Genomic DNA, 15,620 nt, shown 5'->3' on the forward strand with positions numbered 1-15,620 from the left:
TATTATACTTCAGTTGAGTAAAAGATAACTAGATGTTGCAAATGCAGGCAGAGAAAGGAATTAGGCAAAATCAGTTTCAAAGCTGTACTATGAGTTCCACTAAAGAAGTGTGCTGCAGAAGATGAACATGGTCAGCAGTCAGATCCTAACCCAACTTGGAAAAAGGTTCTGCAATTAGTGACTTTTGAACTCAAACTTGAATGTTGGGTAGAAGTATGCTATGTTGGGCATAGGAGACATCAATGGGAGAGGATAATATAATTCCTGTAGGTATCTGTAGAATCCCTACATTGTTTCAACTATGTCAGATGGAATAATGGCATCTTTTTCTTTGTTAGACTACTAAAAGGGCATTTAATATTGTGGCAGAGAATATGGAGGTGGCCATTTGTAGCTGGAGAAAGAAATGTGGCAAATTATGGAAAGTACTGTGTATGGTACACAGAAGTATGGGTTTTACCCACCCAGGAAAAAAAAATTAATAAATGTGAAACTATCGAAGATTTTTACCATTGTTGTGTTTTAGAAAGAATATCCTGGGAAAACATGTGAGGCTGAATTAGAGATAGACGGGATATACGACTTTTGTTAAGATGCAAGAAATAAGACCAAACTAGGACAGGAAAAAATGGAAGAGAAGCTGCTAGATATTTCAGGGCAGAGGACAGACAAATGTAGGCAATGAGGAAGAGTGTCTACAGTGTTTGCTGAATTCACCAACACTTTCAGGGTTTAGTATAGGAAATTGTTTTGAAGTGAGACACTCCAATGAATTTATATAATTAGTGATAAATCCAATCATTAAAACAAAAATCTTCAATTTAATGGAATGTACACTAAAAAAATGTATGCTAAATAAAAACACAGCATAAATTTTATTAGGTAAACTATCAAATGTTTATTTAATTTCCATTTAAAGTATTTTCTACTAAAAATATGTACAAAAATAGGTATACAAAGTTTGAACCAGAAGCATGACAGGTATACATGTACATAAATACAACTGAAACAAATGCAATGCAACACTGAGTGACATCATATTGCACCAAAATTTATTCCATAAGAAAACACATGCATCAAGAGTTTGCACCAGAGGGAAGCACACTTATTTCATAGTATCTTACCACTTACACAAATAGCCCATAAACACCATCTGGTAGTGTGATTGCTGTACCAGAACTCTCCCCAGAGGGCAATCATTAAGCTGTAGAAAAACCCATTTTATTTCACATATCACATGCTGGTATAGGTATCAGTGCCAGAGAATCCTAAGAAGCCCTGCACAATCCACAAACGAAAGCCCCTTTGAGTCATTTGTATTTTCATAAATATCTTAGTACTTCTATTATCTTGAAATACAGATGCAGAAAAGGAATTTTGCTCCTTAAGAATTTATCAATGGATATTGTGTAAAATTTGTATAAAATACACACAATCCCATTTGCCAAGGTTCACAATCACAATGCTCAGAGGAAGAAACACTGCCACAGATGAGGAGCATTTAGAACAGCGAGGCTTTCTCCCTCCGCTGGACTTCTTGTTCCTCTACTTGAGAGCATCAGGCCAAACCCACCTGCCTCCCTCTTCCAATCAGAGGAACAGTCCAAGGTCATGGGGAATGCATTCCAGACCCAAGTTAATGGACAAGGCAGGCTGCCTGGTCTATTCATTACAATCTAAGCACAGATCAAAGAGACAGCTGCCACACAGCCCTCCAGGGTAACCGAACTATTTTCCCACTGGGCTAAATTGATTCCCTTGGTGCAAATTACAGATTCTTGCCAGAGATTGTGAAAGGCATTTAAATACATTCACATATAGTACCTAATAATACGTTAATGAACATACCAATACACATGGATATTTTCTGTCCCTTGATAGTTGAAAAACAAATTATTGTTACCAGGTCAAATCTGAACACAAAACTCACTAAACCCATTTTTTATAGGGTCAATACAGTTATACATACAGAAGACAACATGAAAGATTCAAAGTGAAATGAATTCAGAGTCAATAAGTAAAAACCATCTCTACCAGTGCATTGCTACCATCTAACATACCGTATGAAATCTAAAAACCAAGCACAACAAACCCAGCATCAAAACTCTGATAGCAAACTAGGAAAAATTAAGTTCTCAAAGCATCCAGTACAAGAAGTCCTTTGTTTTTCCTCTTTGTGACTTGTACTTATTATAAAACTGCAGGTAATCAACATGTAGCATCAGTGAAACAATTCTACACGTTTGTCCACCCTAAGAGAAGACACTCTATTACATGGTGATAAACGATGTTTTGTTGTTTTTTGTTTTTTGTTTTTTTTAACACATCCAATGCTTATGTTTGCAGAGTTCCCCAAATACTGAGAGGTACCACTGAAAATTCATGACTATAGTGCTATAATCCATATACAAAAAGATAAAAAATTGAGGGCAAAAGCCTGTGTTCACAATAAGCAAGAGTCGAGTGATATGTCATTCTTAGAACATGGATATTGGCAAAAGATGAACCCTGTTTTCAAGATCGAAGCATCAATAGTTTAGTTCTAGATTTCTAACAGTAGTAATAACATTCACAAGGGAAAACCATCAGACAAAAAATTTCTCCAAAGAGAGGATCAAAATAATCCCAGACTTTTAAAAAAAAGAAAATAAATAATTCTAGACCACTTAAAATCTTTGAATGGTTCTTGTGGTTTGTGTGAAAACCATATATGTTATATATATATATTATATATATATATATATATATATATACACACACACACATATATATATATTTCTTTTTTGCTTCCAGGGTAATTTAAAAGTGCTATGTGGTAGTGTTTGAAGTAATTGACATGCACAGTAGTTTAATGTAGATAATTTCTGTTCTATTATAAGCATACATTCATTTGAAACAATCTGTGTTTTACTCTTCCAAAGTATTTTTACTTTATAGTCCATTAGTCAGTGAGTTAAGATTTGGAATGAAGGAGAAATGTAAGGGAAAAAATAATTCAGAAATGCTTTAAAATAAGACAGTTCAAACTCAAACCAGGGAACCAAACTGCATCGCCTTCTAGTGCACCGTGAATGTATTTCCAAGTATGCACAGAAGAATGCTAATCAGTAGAAATAAGCTGAGTCTAACTTCACAATCCTCATTTAAGTCAGGCCTCTCAAACCCAGCCAGCTATACAGCTGTAACATCCAAAGGTCTAGACTGTTTTCCCACAAGATGCTGTGCAAAATACCCTGTTGCACAACTCAAATACAGTCACTACTGCAAATGAGATACCTGTGCATTGGTCGTTTCTTTCTCTCTCTCTAGCTTTCAACATGCGCTTTAGAGGCTTCAACAAGAGGTAACAAGGACTCAGGAAGCAAATGTTCTAACCAAAAAATTAATTCACTTGAAAGTCATACTTTAAAAAATAAAATCAGTAGTGTATCTGTTGAGGGAAAAACGTATGCTCACTTTCAAACCAGTGCCTCCATCTGTATGGCTCCCAGATATCTAATGTTCCACAGTTTCTCTTTCTTGAGAGATTGTTATCTATAAAACTGTTAAGGCAGTTATTGATACTATAAATGTACCCTTGGTCCAAGTAGCCAAAACACACACAGGTAACAGATAACTATTTGGAGACCATAACCATCCTCCACTGATATTTTAAAGCCAATGGTAACAAAGAGAAGGTGGCAGGGCCTCCTAAGTACCCACAGCTAACTGAAGTGGTAATTTCAAGCTAAGAATATCAAGTAATTGTGTAAAATTAAATTAAGGCTCACTCTTATTTTGAAAATAACTTGTCAAAAAAATGAAAAATAAAGAGAACCACTGATTAACTAAAAGGAACAGGGAAATGGTTCAAAAATATCACTTATCCTGATGAGATGACAATATCTCACAACATATGGAAAACTGATGAACTTTCGGCGAGACCATGATGAACACCTTTGTGAATTTGTATCAGATCTAAAAATAGACCAAGCATTTATTTTTAGATGCCGACTAATTTGTAAACGCAACAAAAAAAAGAAAGGATTATCTCCCAAAATTGACTATTAAAATATCTTCTTAAGTACAGTACTAATAATACCTAGATGTTACATTTTTAGGTATTATATATATCAAGATAAATTAAAAATAGTTTATCAGAAAATTAACCTAAAATACATTTATAGGTAATAAACTCTGTCCGTGGGATTTTCCCAGCAAGAATACTGGAGTGGGTTGCCAGGCCCTCCTCCAGGGGATTTTCCTAACCCAGGGATCAAACCCACATCTCCTGCATCAATATCACTGAGCTACCAGGGAAGCCCTAATACTTCTTTTACCTATATATAAATAATGTAAGCAGAAGCTGTCAAAATGACTCATTATCTACACTAACTTACATCCGCCGTGAGCGTCTCTTCAGTTACACAACGACATGCTTTGGTTCCTGACTTTGAATGGTTAGGAAAGTCAGGAAATGTAGCTCTGTAGACAAGATCAATACCAACATGCAGTATATCACACAGGGTGAAATGAAGCAGGGTTTACCTAAAATAAAATTCCTTGACTCATCTGCATTCAAATCTCAAATATCTCCATATTTCTTTCCAAACTAAGAAAAAGAGCTACAATTAAAATCTCATTCATTGTTTTCCTATCATTCAGAACTGACACATAAAATATGTCAAAAGTGCAACTCTCTCCTTGTATATTACATATAATACATATTAGGAGAAAGCCACTCTATAGTTACAGAGAGATAATTAAATTAACTCACAACTATATTCCTTAAAAATATATCCAACAGATGAGATTTCTAGTAGAAAAAATAACGAGAGTCCTTCATTTATTCTCACAGGGACAGATGCAGATTTTGTAAGGCTAGAAGTATATATATAATTTTGCCAATCTTCTTCAAGAAAAGTAACACAAAATTCCTAACGTAAAATGGGATACAGGATCCGAACAAAGGCACGTCTAAGTGACAGGCATTGAACCTTACGTTTCATTAGCTTTTAGGGATATCTGTGTATAGCAGTTAGTTTTTACAAATTTCTCTGACTATATTGCATAATGTTAGACCAGAATATTGCTACCTCCAATCACACACTACCTTTCATTCCCTGCTACCCTCTATCAGTTTCTATTTCTTCATAACCCATTCCTCGACTGTAAGAAATCAGCTACAGGTCAAAGGTATGCCCTTTCTCAGTTGGCATTACATACATCTCAAATACTAGAGATACTGAGTTTCCTGAAGACTGAGTCGGTTCAACTTAGAATTCTACTGAGTTATGTAATTATACTCATGTTAACCATCTATTGATGTATCAAAAAGCAGTGGGGAAACAATTGTACCAGACACACAAAACAATCTAGAAACTTGCTTCAACGTATCTTAGTGTTAGAGAAACCACCATGAACTGCTAACGTAAGCGAACACTCTGCCCTAATTTGCACCTCACAAGTGGGATAGCTACAAGTATGTATGCAGATGTGCGTATACACACATCTAATGTTTATGTTTGGCCATCTTTTCTAAGACAAATCTTTAATCTCCTAATGAAAGACAAGGAGGGAGTTTACTTCTAGCTGACCAAGACACCAATCATAATGGTCAGTTTTCTTCATTACACAGAAGAAAAAATTCTCAGAAAAATAATCCAATATTTTTTAAAGAGGGTCAAAAATTTTTATTGAAATATTCATAATTGTGTGAGGAGAGTCATTCCATTTCATCTATCAGACTGCTTGAGCTTTGGAAGTCATTACTCGATCTATTTAATTCATAATTAAACACTTGAGAATCTATGTACCAAAAAAGCAGAACATTTGAAAATGTTATATTAGTTGTTGTAAACTATACTGTCTACTTATACTTTTTGGGTTATAATAAACTGATAAAATGTATCTAAACATTTGAAAATGTACATTGGTACAAATATATCATATGCAAAAGTTCGATATATAAAAAATATATATGAGAAAAAATTTTCCTAAAGGTATGAGAAAAAAATATTTAGTATAAAAATACATATATACAAAAAAGTGTGTAGGAGAGTTTTCAAACTAGAATCTGCTTGACATAAAACCATTCCAAATAAATGTGAATATTAAATGAATGATTACAGAAGGCCTGTGTCTTGTCATGATGTATCTTAAGAATAAGTAGAAATACAAATTAATGATCACTTTAAAAAAATTGCTAACTGACTTTCCATCTGATTAAAATGGCATTACAATTAGAAACTCAACAATGATAAAATCATTTTTTAAAATGATGAAAATAATGTGCAATCTAGTCAATTTGTATAATGATATATTAAAAAGAGAAAGTGAAGTCGCTCAGTTGTGTCCAACTCTTTGCGACACCATGGACGGTAGCCTACCAGGCTCCTTCATCCATGGGATTTTCCAGGCAAGAGTACTGGAGTGGGTTGTCATTTCCTTCTCCCCAGAGGATCTTCCCCACCCAGGGATCGAACCTGGGTCTCCCACATTGTAGGCAGATGCTTTACCATCTGAGCCACCAGGGAAGTCCTTTAAAAGAGAAACTAGAACCAAAACTAAAGAAAAAATAAAATGAGGAGACCTATGTGTCACTGTTGATATAAGTACAGTAACCTCAGGAATAATCCAGAAGTATACAAACTTCTCCATGATGCCTCACCATAATTTTTTTCCCATTAGGGAAAAAAAAAATTCCAGAAGAGTTTGCTGATTTAGATTATATGGGCCTAGACTATAAAAAATAGTATACAAGAAATTTGTTTTTACTTTTAGCAAGTATTTAGTGGGAAGAGATGTAGACAAATAGATATAAGAAGTATAAATTTCATATCCAGTTTTAAGAACCCATGGTAAGAGAAAAGGAAGGAATTTTAATAAATTCATCTAAAGGCCCAAACACTAGGTTTGGGCAAAAAAATTTCAATCTCAGATATACATTAAATTGAAATTTAATTAATTAAATTTTGAAATTGAAATTGATGAACTGAAAGTAAATGAATTGTAATTGTTTCAAATTATTATCAACTGCCTATGAACTCGATATCTGTTACTAATTTTAATCGGTATAATTTTTCCAAAAATTCTTTTTTTCAAATGGGCAAAAATTAAAGAATGAAAAATATTCTGACCATGACTATTCAATCCAAGACTTAAGTAAGAGTTAAGAAATTTCATTATATTATTCTTATTTGAAAATTCCACAATGTTTTCTAAACCTAGCATAATAATACCTGTCTGAATATATACACTGCATGCAAGTGAACTTGTTATTAGTCATCTCTTTCACAAGTTGAATGATAATTAAGGTGAAGAGATTACTGAGATTACTGATCAATCCTAAATACAGAAATGGAAAATTTTTTTAGAAACATCAATTGTAAATCTTATTTAGCAGTGACATTTCTTCCTTAGCATGCGTGCATGCTGTCACGTCCAACCCTTTGAGACCCCTTGGACTGTAGCCTGCCAGGCTCCTCTGTGGGATTTCCCAGGCAAGACTACTGGAGTGGGTTTCTGTTTCCTTCTTCAGATCTTCCCAACCCAGGGACTGAACCCTAGCCTCTTGCATGTGTCTTTTCCTAATTGATCTGGACAGTTTTGCCCAAAGAGAAAAGGTACAAACTGTCAAAATTCATCACCATGTAAAAACAGCTATGAAATTAAAATATTATTCAGAATCACTAACAATGTATATAGAACCATAGATCTGGGCAATATACTTTGGACATTTTCTCTCTTGGTGATTTCTGTCTTCCGTTGATATTGTTAATTTGAAGATTTAAAAGGCACATATTTAGATACATTTATCAAAGAGTAAATTATTAGTGAAACACATAACTGTGCTTAAGAGAATTTAATACCAAACTAACTATTGCTTTACTCTAAGGAAGGTGCTACATCTTCTCCTGATCAATTGGCTAATTGGCTAATTAGGCTACCATGAAAACACAATGGCATGTATCCATGGAGCTTCCTGAGAATGAATGAATAAAAAAATCCTAACATGATATTCTCAAGGATTTTTCTTGCTTAAACATAATTCCTGGATTTGCCTCCTAAACAATAACCCCTAGAAGCTCTTCTTTAATGGATTCATTAAAATTAGGCATACCTGCTCTGTTCTTATTCAAAATGCTCTGGATATAATCCTTTAAAACATGAATGATATCTAAGTTGGTATCTATGGGAAGCAATGCTATGCCTATGTAAAATAAATTTCTTTCCTCTGTCCATAACGATGATACACACTTTTCTTTACCCAAAAGAGTAGAAAACAATTTTCACAGTACAGTCATCCTACAGTACATAAAAATTGTTTTTACAAAACCCCTATATGCAGAAAACATCTCAGTCTTCAATCTGAAGGTTCTTAGCCATAAGATATCTTACAGACAAAGATGACTATAGTAATTGTACATTCTATAGTCTTTTTCCCTAACCTCAACAGGTAGGTATAGGGAACTCAATGATCATATGAACTTATGGTATATCTGCATATCAGCTTTCTAGAACTACATGGAGTAATAACGAAATTTCTTAGTAACCACTTTGAAAACACTGGAAAATTAAATAGAAATAACCGATTCCTTTAGTCGATCCCCAAAGTTGCAATCCTCTGGATTTTCATAAAATGGAGTGAAGAACCATTTTTTTTTATTTGTTTCAGCCTTTGGGCAGAAACAAAGCCAAGGATTGAACACCAAGATTTCAAATGCATTAATTCATAATTTATGACAATCTTCTTCTGGCACAACTTCCAGTATTATTTGTAATGTTCTGGTTATAAAGTCTAGAAAGAAATAAAGAAGAGAAATTTAAAATGCACAGATATCACAATGCATAAAACAACAAAATGCAAGTTATTTGGGGTTGAACATTGAAAACCCACAACAACTTATTTCATAGAGCACTTTCAAGAAATATTTATTTCGTTAGAATCCTATCATGCTCAATTAATTTACTTGTCACCTCTGTAACTTCCTATGATGGCTTCTCAGCAAGAGTATATTAATATTTTGTGTTCAGATAAAGACTTTTATTCATGAACCAGAAGGCTAAAAATCTTTTGAGACAATAAGACCAAGGTATAAATAGATGTTCAAAACTACACTTCATCTTGAGTCTAAAAGTGGTTTGTTGTTTTTGCACCTACGAGAGTACATCCAATTCTGCAGCAAAATCAGAAGAATCAGAATATAATTTCCAGTCTCAACTTGTAGTATATTATTGAGCAAAACATATTATCTCCTAGGTAGGGCCTCATTTGCTTCATCAATAGAATGAGGGACCTGGGAATGACATCAGCAAGACAGAAGGCAGGGATGCTTATCTTCTCCCCTTAAACCAAGCAAACAGAAAAAGAAAACCAAGAACAATAAACAGCTACTAATGGAAGAAAACAGCTCAGGCAAAGCTCTAGACAATACAGAAGCAGTAGCAAAAAAACATGGCGAGCTCAAAAATCAAGGATGGCCACATGGGAAAGTAAACGAAGCGTTTTGCCGCCATTATCCCACCTCCCTGGAGGGAACCGCTGCGCACCGGAAGGAATCCTTTCAGAGGAAGGTCACCACATGAGGAGGAGAGCAGAAGGATCACAGCAAACCTCACCATCGTGGGTGTTAGCTGCTTTTGGTACACGGGTCTCTCAGACTTCAGCGATGCTGACCCTAGCTGAGGGAGCAATCCGTAGAATCAAGGCTCTGGGCTCTGGATCTACTCCCAGAGGCTGGAGCTGTTGCCGAGGCGAGACCTGCCCTCGAGGGCCCCAGCTGTTGCTGCGCCCCACTCTCAGATTGGTACCACAGCACACCTCCCCCCGTGAGACCAGAGCCGCCACTCTTTGCCCGCCCCAGTCCCAGGCCTTGCTCCGCCTTTACCAAGGGAACCTTCCTGGCCTGAGCCCGGCCTTGGCAGGTAGTGGGGTTAAGGCTCAGATCCATCATTGCTGGGACTAGGCTGCCTGTACCCTGAGCTTCACCCCTATCCCAGGTTGAGGCTCCTGAACCATCACTGCCTGGGGAGCTACCCATCAGGTTTTAGGTCAGAGCTCTGACCCATCAAGACTGGGACCAGGCCACCCCTGCCCTGAACCGCCCATCCCAGGCTGAGGCTCTGAACCCTCGCTGCCAGGGTCTTGCTACCCCTGCCCTGTACCCCCCTTGCTACTCCAGGGAACTGGCTCCCTGGAGTCTCAACACACAGCTCTAAGCAGCAACTCCTGGGGTTTTGCTACTGCTCTCCTGTGAGTGTTCCGCATGGTGGGTTAGGGTGGGGGCAGACTTGAGGCTTTAGCCTACCATCCCAAGGCTGTACCACTACCGCATTCTGCCTTCCGCGCCCAAGCCACCAATGCACCCTGTCATCCCAGGGCCCTTGTCACCGCCATATTCCCTCCCCTCATCACAAGTCACAGCAGAGAGCCCGTGAAACCCAAGTACCAGTTGCATGGGCTAGGTGCACATGTCGCCACCCTAGACGCCTGTGCCACGCCTGCAGCAGCTGGGCCTGTGCTCCAGGGCCTGGCACTGTCGCAGTGCCACGTGCGCCTGGTCCTATGACCCCAGTTCAGTACAGCCTGAGTGTCCACACATCAGACCAGGCTCCAAGAGGGGTCTCCTCAACTAGACCTCTCCCCAGGCAGAGAGCAACCTCAGACTCTGAAGGTACTAGCAGCCCCCTCTGCCGCCTGTGCTCTGTAGCCTTAGGCATCAAAGATCCCCCTATTCTGGCCAAGGTCAGCCAGTGGAGTAGCAGGGAGTCCGAATCACTGTGCCTCCTCAGGAACCAAAGACCCTGCATCTCACCCAGCAAGTACCCTCATCGCTGCCTCTGGGTGAAAGGCTCTCCCTACTGAAGCCAGTCTGAAAAGGCCAGAAGAGGTGACTCCGCCTCAAAGGCACAAACACCAGCACAAACCCATCAGAAATACAAAGGAAATATGACACCACCAAAATAATGCAATACTACCCCAGCAACTGACCCCAAGTAAATGGAGGTCTGTGACCAAACTGAAAATAATGATTTGAGAGAAGCCGAGTGATAAATGAGAGAACACAGACAAGTCAATGAACTCAGGAATAGTACATGAAGAGAATGAGGAATTCAACAAACAGAAATCATTTAAAAATCAAGAAATTCTTGAGAATAAAATACATGAAATGAAAAATGTGACAGCTTCAACATGTAGGCTCAGAAGAATCTGTGGGCTTCAAGACAGATCTCTTGGTATTATCCAGTCAGAGGAGAATAAAGAAATTAAAATAAAAAAGAAGCAAGTCTATATGAACTGTGGAACATGATCTAAAGAAAGAATATCCATATTTTGGGAATCCCAGAAGAAGAGAAGGAGAAAGATGCATAAAATTTATTTTAAAATATAATGAGGAAAACTTTCAAATGTGGGGAGAGATATGGCCATATTGGTATGAGAAGTTCAAAGAGTCCCAAACAGATTCAACCCAAAGAGATCTTTACTGAGATGCATTATAGTGAAGCTCTCAAAAATCAAGGACACAAAGAAAATCTGGAAAGCAGCAAGACAAGAAAGATCATCACATATGAAGGGATCTTGATATGACTATCAGCAAATTTATCAGCAGAAATCTTACAGAGATTGGGATTGGGATCCCAGGAGAGAATGGGATTATATATCTAAAATGCTCAGGAAAAAAAAAAAAAAAAAAAAAAAAACTACCACCACGAATACTTTACCCAGAAAAGCTATCATGTAGAAATGAAGGAGAGATAAAAACCTTCCCAGATCAAGAAAAGCTGAGGGAATTTGTAGCCATCAGACATGCCCTATAAGAAATCCTAAAAGGAGTTCTTTAAGCTGAAACAAAAATACAGAAATCAATAACATGAAAAAAAGTATGAAGAGGGAACACCTCCAAACTCATTTCACGAAGTCAGCATTGCCATGATGGGCTTCCCTGACGGCTCACTGGTAAAGAATCTGTCTGCAATGTTAGAGATGCAGGCTTGAACCCTGGGTCGGGAAGGTCCCTTGGAGGAGAAAGTGGCAGCTCATTCCAGCATTCTTCCTGAGGAATTCCATGTACAGAGGAGCCTGGAGAGCTACAGTCCAAAGGACTGCAGAGAGACGGACACAACTGAGTGACTGAGCACAATTACCCTGAAACTAAGTACAGACAAAGACACTGAAGAAAAGAACATTACAGACAAATATTTCTGGTGAGTACAGATGTGAAACTTCTCAAGAAAATATTAGCAATCCAAATTCAACAACACATTAAATGGATCATTCACCAAGATCAAGGGGGATTTATCTCTGAATGCAAGGATGCATTCAATATAGTAATGAAAGTTCTAGTTAGAGCAATTAGGCAAAAAAAGAAATAAAAGGTGTTCACATCAAAAACAAAGAAGTAAAATAATCTCTGTTCACAGACAACATGACCTTATATATAGGAAACCCCAAAGATCAGTAAAAAGTTGTTGGAACTAATAAACGAATTGCAGTAAAATTGCTGGATATAATACCGACACACAGAAATCAGTTGCATTTCTATATTAACAATGAATTATCTGAAAGAGAAATTAGAAAGCGATCTTGCTGACTAGAGTATCAAAAATTAAAACACCTAGGAGTAGATAAAACCAAGGAGGTTAAAGATCTGTACACTAAAAACTACAAGACTAATGAAAGAAATTGAAGAAGACAAACCAATGGAAAGATATCTCGTGTTTCTAGGTTGAAAGAAGTCATATTGGGTAAATGTCCAAATAACCCAAAGTGATCTAAAGATTCAATGCAATCCCAATCACAATTCCACTGATATTCTTCACAGAAATAGAAAAAAAAAAAAAAAACTATCCTAAAATTTGCTTAGAACCACAAAGTAATCCTAAAAGATAAGGACACAGTTGGAGGCATTTCAATACTTGATTATATATCAAGCTATATTATAAACAGAGCAATCAAAAGAGTATGGTGTTGTCATAAAAACAGGCCTACAAATCAGTGGAACAGAATGAAGAGTCCATACATAAACTCCCATGTATACAGCCAACTTATTTTTGACAGGAATGCCAAGAACACACCATAGAGGATGGACAGTTTCTTCAATAAATGTATTTGGGAAAACTATGTATACACACCAAAAAAATAAATGAATAAGTAATATGAAACTTAACTTATACCTACTACTACTCATAAAGATTAACTTAAAATAGATCCAAGATTTAAACCTAAGATCTGAAAACATAAAACCCCTAAAAGAAAACATAGAGGAAAAGATCCTTGATATTGGTCTAGGCAATGATTTCTTGGATAAGTTACCAGAAACACAGGCAACAAAAACCTAAATAAATAAATGTGATTGCATTAAACTAAAGAGTTTTTGCACAGTAAAGGTGATGATCAATAAATTGAAAAAAAAATCTACAGAATGGGAGAAAATATTTGCAAACTATAACACCTGATAAGTGAGTACTCTCCAAAATAAAAAAGGACTCACAACTCAATAGCAAAGAGGAAAATAATCCAATTTAAAAATTGGAAAAGGGCCTGAATAGATATTTTTTCCAAAGAAGGTAAACAAATACCCAAGAGGTGTATGCAAAGGTATTCAACAGCAGTAATCATCACAGAAATGAAACTCAACCACATAAGAGAACAGCTTCACCTTAGCACGAGAAAGGTTTTTTACCAAAAAGACAAGAGATAATAAATTAGGAGGACATGGAGGAAAAGAAAGCTTTATACACTGTTTATAGGAATCTAAATCAATGTGGAAATGTAAAGGGATGTAAACCAATGTGGAAAACAGAATAGTGGTTCCTAAAAAATTATAAAAATTGAGAACAGCATCGAAACATGTATATTATCTAGGGTGAAACAGATCACCAGCCCAGGTGGGATGCATGAGACAAGTGCTCGGGCCTGGTGCACTGGGAAGACCCAGAGGGATCGGGATGGGGAATACATGTAAATCCATGGCTGATTCAAGTCAATTTATGACAAAAACCACTACAATATTTTAAACTAATTAGCCTCCAACTAATAAAAATAAATGGAAAAAAAAATTAAAAATTGAACTACAGTATATGATCCGGCAATTCCACCCTTGGGTATGTACTCAAAGGAATTGAAATTAGTATCTCAAAAGGAAGTCTTCACATCTATATTCACTGCAGCAATATTCATAGCAGCCAAGATAAGGAAACAACTTAAGTGGCTATCAACAAATGAGTGGATAGAGAAGATGTGGTATACACATCACACCTGGAATACTATTCAGCCATGAGAAAACAGGAAATTCTGCCATTGGCAACAACATGGGGGATCTGGAAGACATATGCTAAGTGACATAAGTCAGATAAAGACAAATACTGTATATCACATCACTTATAAATGGGATCTAAAAAAACTAAACTTGTGAAAACAGAGAGTGGCTACCAGGGGCTGCAGGGTGGGGAAATTAAAGAGATGTCATTTAAGGGTACAAATGTACAACTAGTAAATAAATAAATTCTAAAGATCATAGTCAACAATACTGTGATATAAAAGTTGCTAAGAGACTAAATCTTACTGCTCTCAACAACAACAGATAAAGATGTTTAGCAAGATAAAGGTGCTAGCTAATGCTACCACTGTATATATTGCAATATATAAATATATCAAATCAACAAGTCTTATATCTTAAACTTAACAATATTATGGGTCAATCATATCTTAATGAAAAAGTTAACTAATAAATAAAGAAGTATGAGGGACTTGGACTAGATCAGTGGTTCTCCAAGTTTAATCCCCAGACAAGCAACATTAGAATCACCTGCCATATTAGAAATACAACTTTTCAAATCCCATCCTAGACCTACTGAATCAGAAACTGAAGGTGGGGCCCAGAAGCCTGTGATTCTGATAAGACACTAAAATGTAGGCACCACGGGGCTGGGTGATTTCTAAGGTCATTTTATCTTAGAACTCGGTGACTCTACTCTCCTGACATATTAGTTCCTGTCCACTTCTCATCACTGAAATCAGTCCTCAAAGACCCTCTTCAAACTACTACTAATTCTAAAGCCCCTGAGTCCTAGTGTCTTGATGGTTTCAGACACACATCATCTGTCATCCAGACTGGTCATCTTTTTCCTCTTTTATGACTTGTCACCTGTAACAGTCTCTTACAGGCAAAATTTAATGCCACTAAAACCAGTATATTTTTCATCCTTTATTTTATAACGATGTTCTCCAAAGTTGTTTTCCTCAGCACACTAATATTTATAATATACATTCATTACAAATGGGCCAGCACCATCCTGGTACATGGTAAACTCTTATGTACATGCTTCCCGAATGAATTCTATTTTGTTACAGCCCACTTTTGACATTGAGATGTGTGTGGAGCACAGGAGAGCACTCAAGAGCAATTAAAGTTCACGTTTACAGAAAAAGGAAATGATACAATTATCCTAGAAAAAGCAGAATGCAGAAAAGTAAATATCAATCAATAATAGTAAGGGAGATGTGGCTTTTGTAAGCAGAGATGAAACTGGGACTAACAGATGATTGAAATAACAAGTTTCATGGCGAAATGCAAAGCAGTGGGGTTATGTTGGCATACTCAGGAGTCCTTCCTCTCTGGAGAAGTCCTGCGGTACCT

The 15,620-nt window shown here is 36.8% G+C and overlaps 1 protein-coding gene across 2 annotated transcripts in view; it reads right to left on the bottom strand.

Moving 5' to 3' along the window:
- Positions 1 to 873: 873 nt before the first annotated feature.
- Positions 874 to 15,620, bottom strand: part of SLC7A11 (solute carrier family 7 member 11) — an 86,384-nt gene continuing 71,637 nt past the window's right edge. For both annotated transcript variants that reach the window (XR_010658851.1, XM_065904443.1), the window contains exon 12: positions 874 to 8,779. Coding sequence is in view for 1 of the 2 variants with exons in the window: in XM_065904443.1 (XP_065760515.1) it covers positions 8,712 to 8,779 (68 nt within the window). In the remaining variant the exon portion in view is untranslated. The remainder of the gene's footprint in view (positions 8,780 to 15,620) is intronic.

This window comes from Muntiacus reevesi, chromosome 13, assembly GCF_963930625.1.
Source record: "Muntiacus reevesi chromosome 13, mMunRee1.1, whole genome shotgun sequence".
Taxonomy (NCBI): Eukaryota; Metazoa; Chordata; class Mammalia; order Artiodactyla; family Cervidae; genus Muntiacus; species Muntiacus reevesi.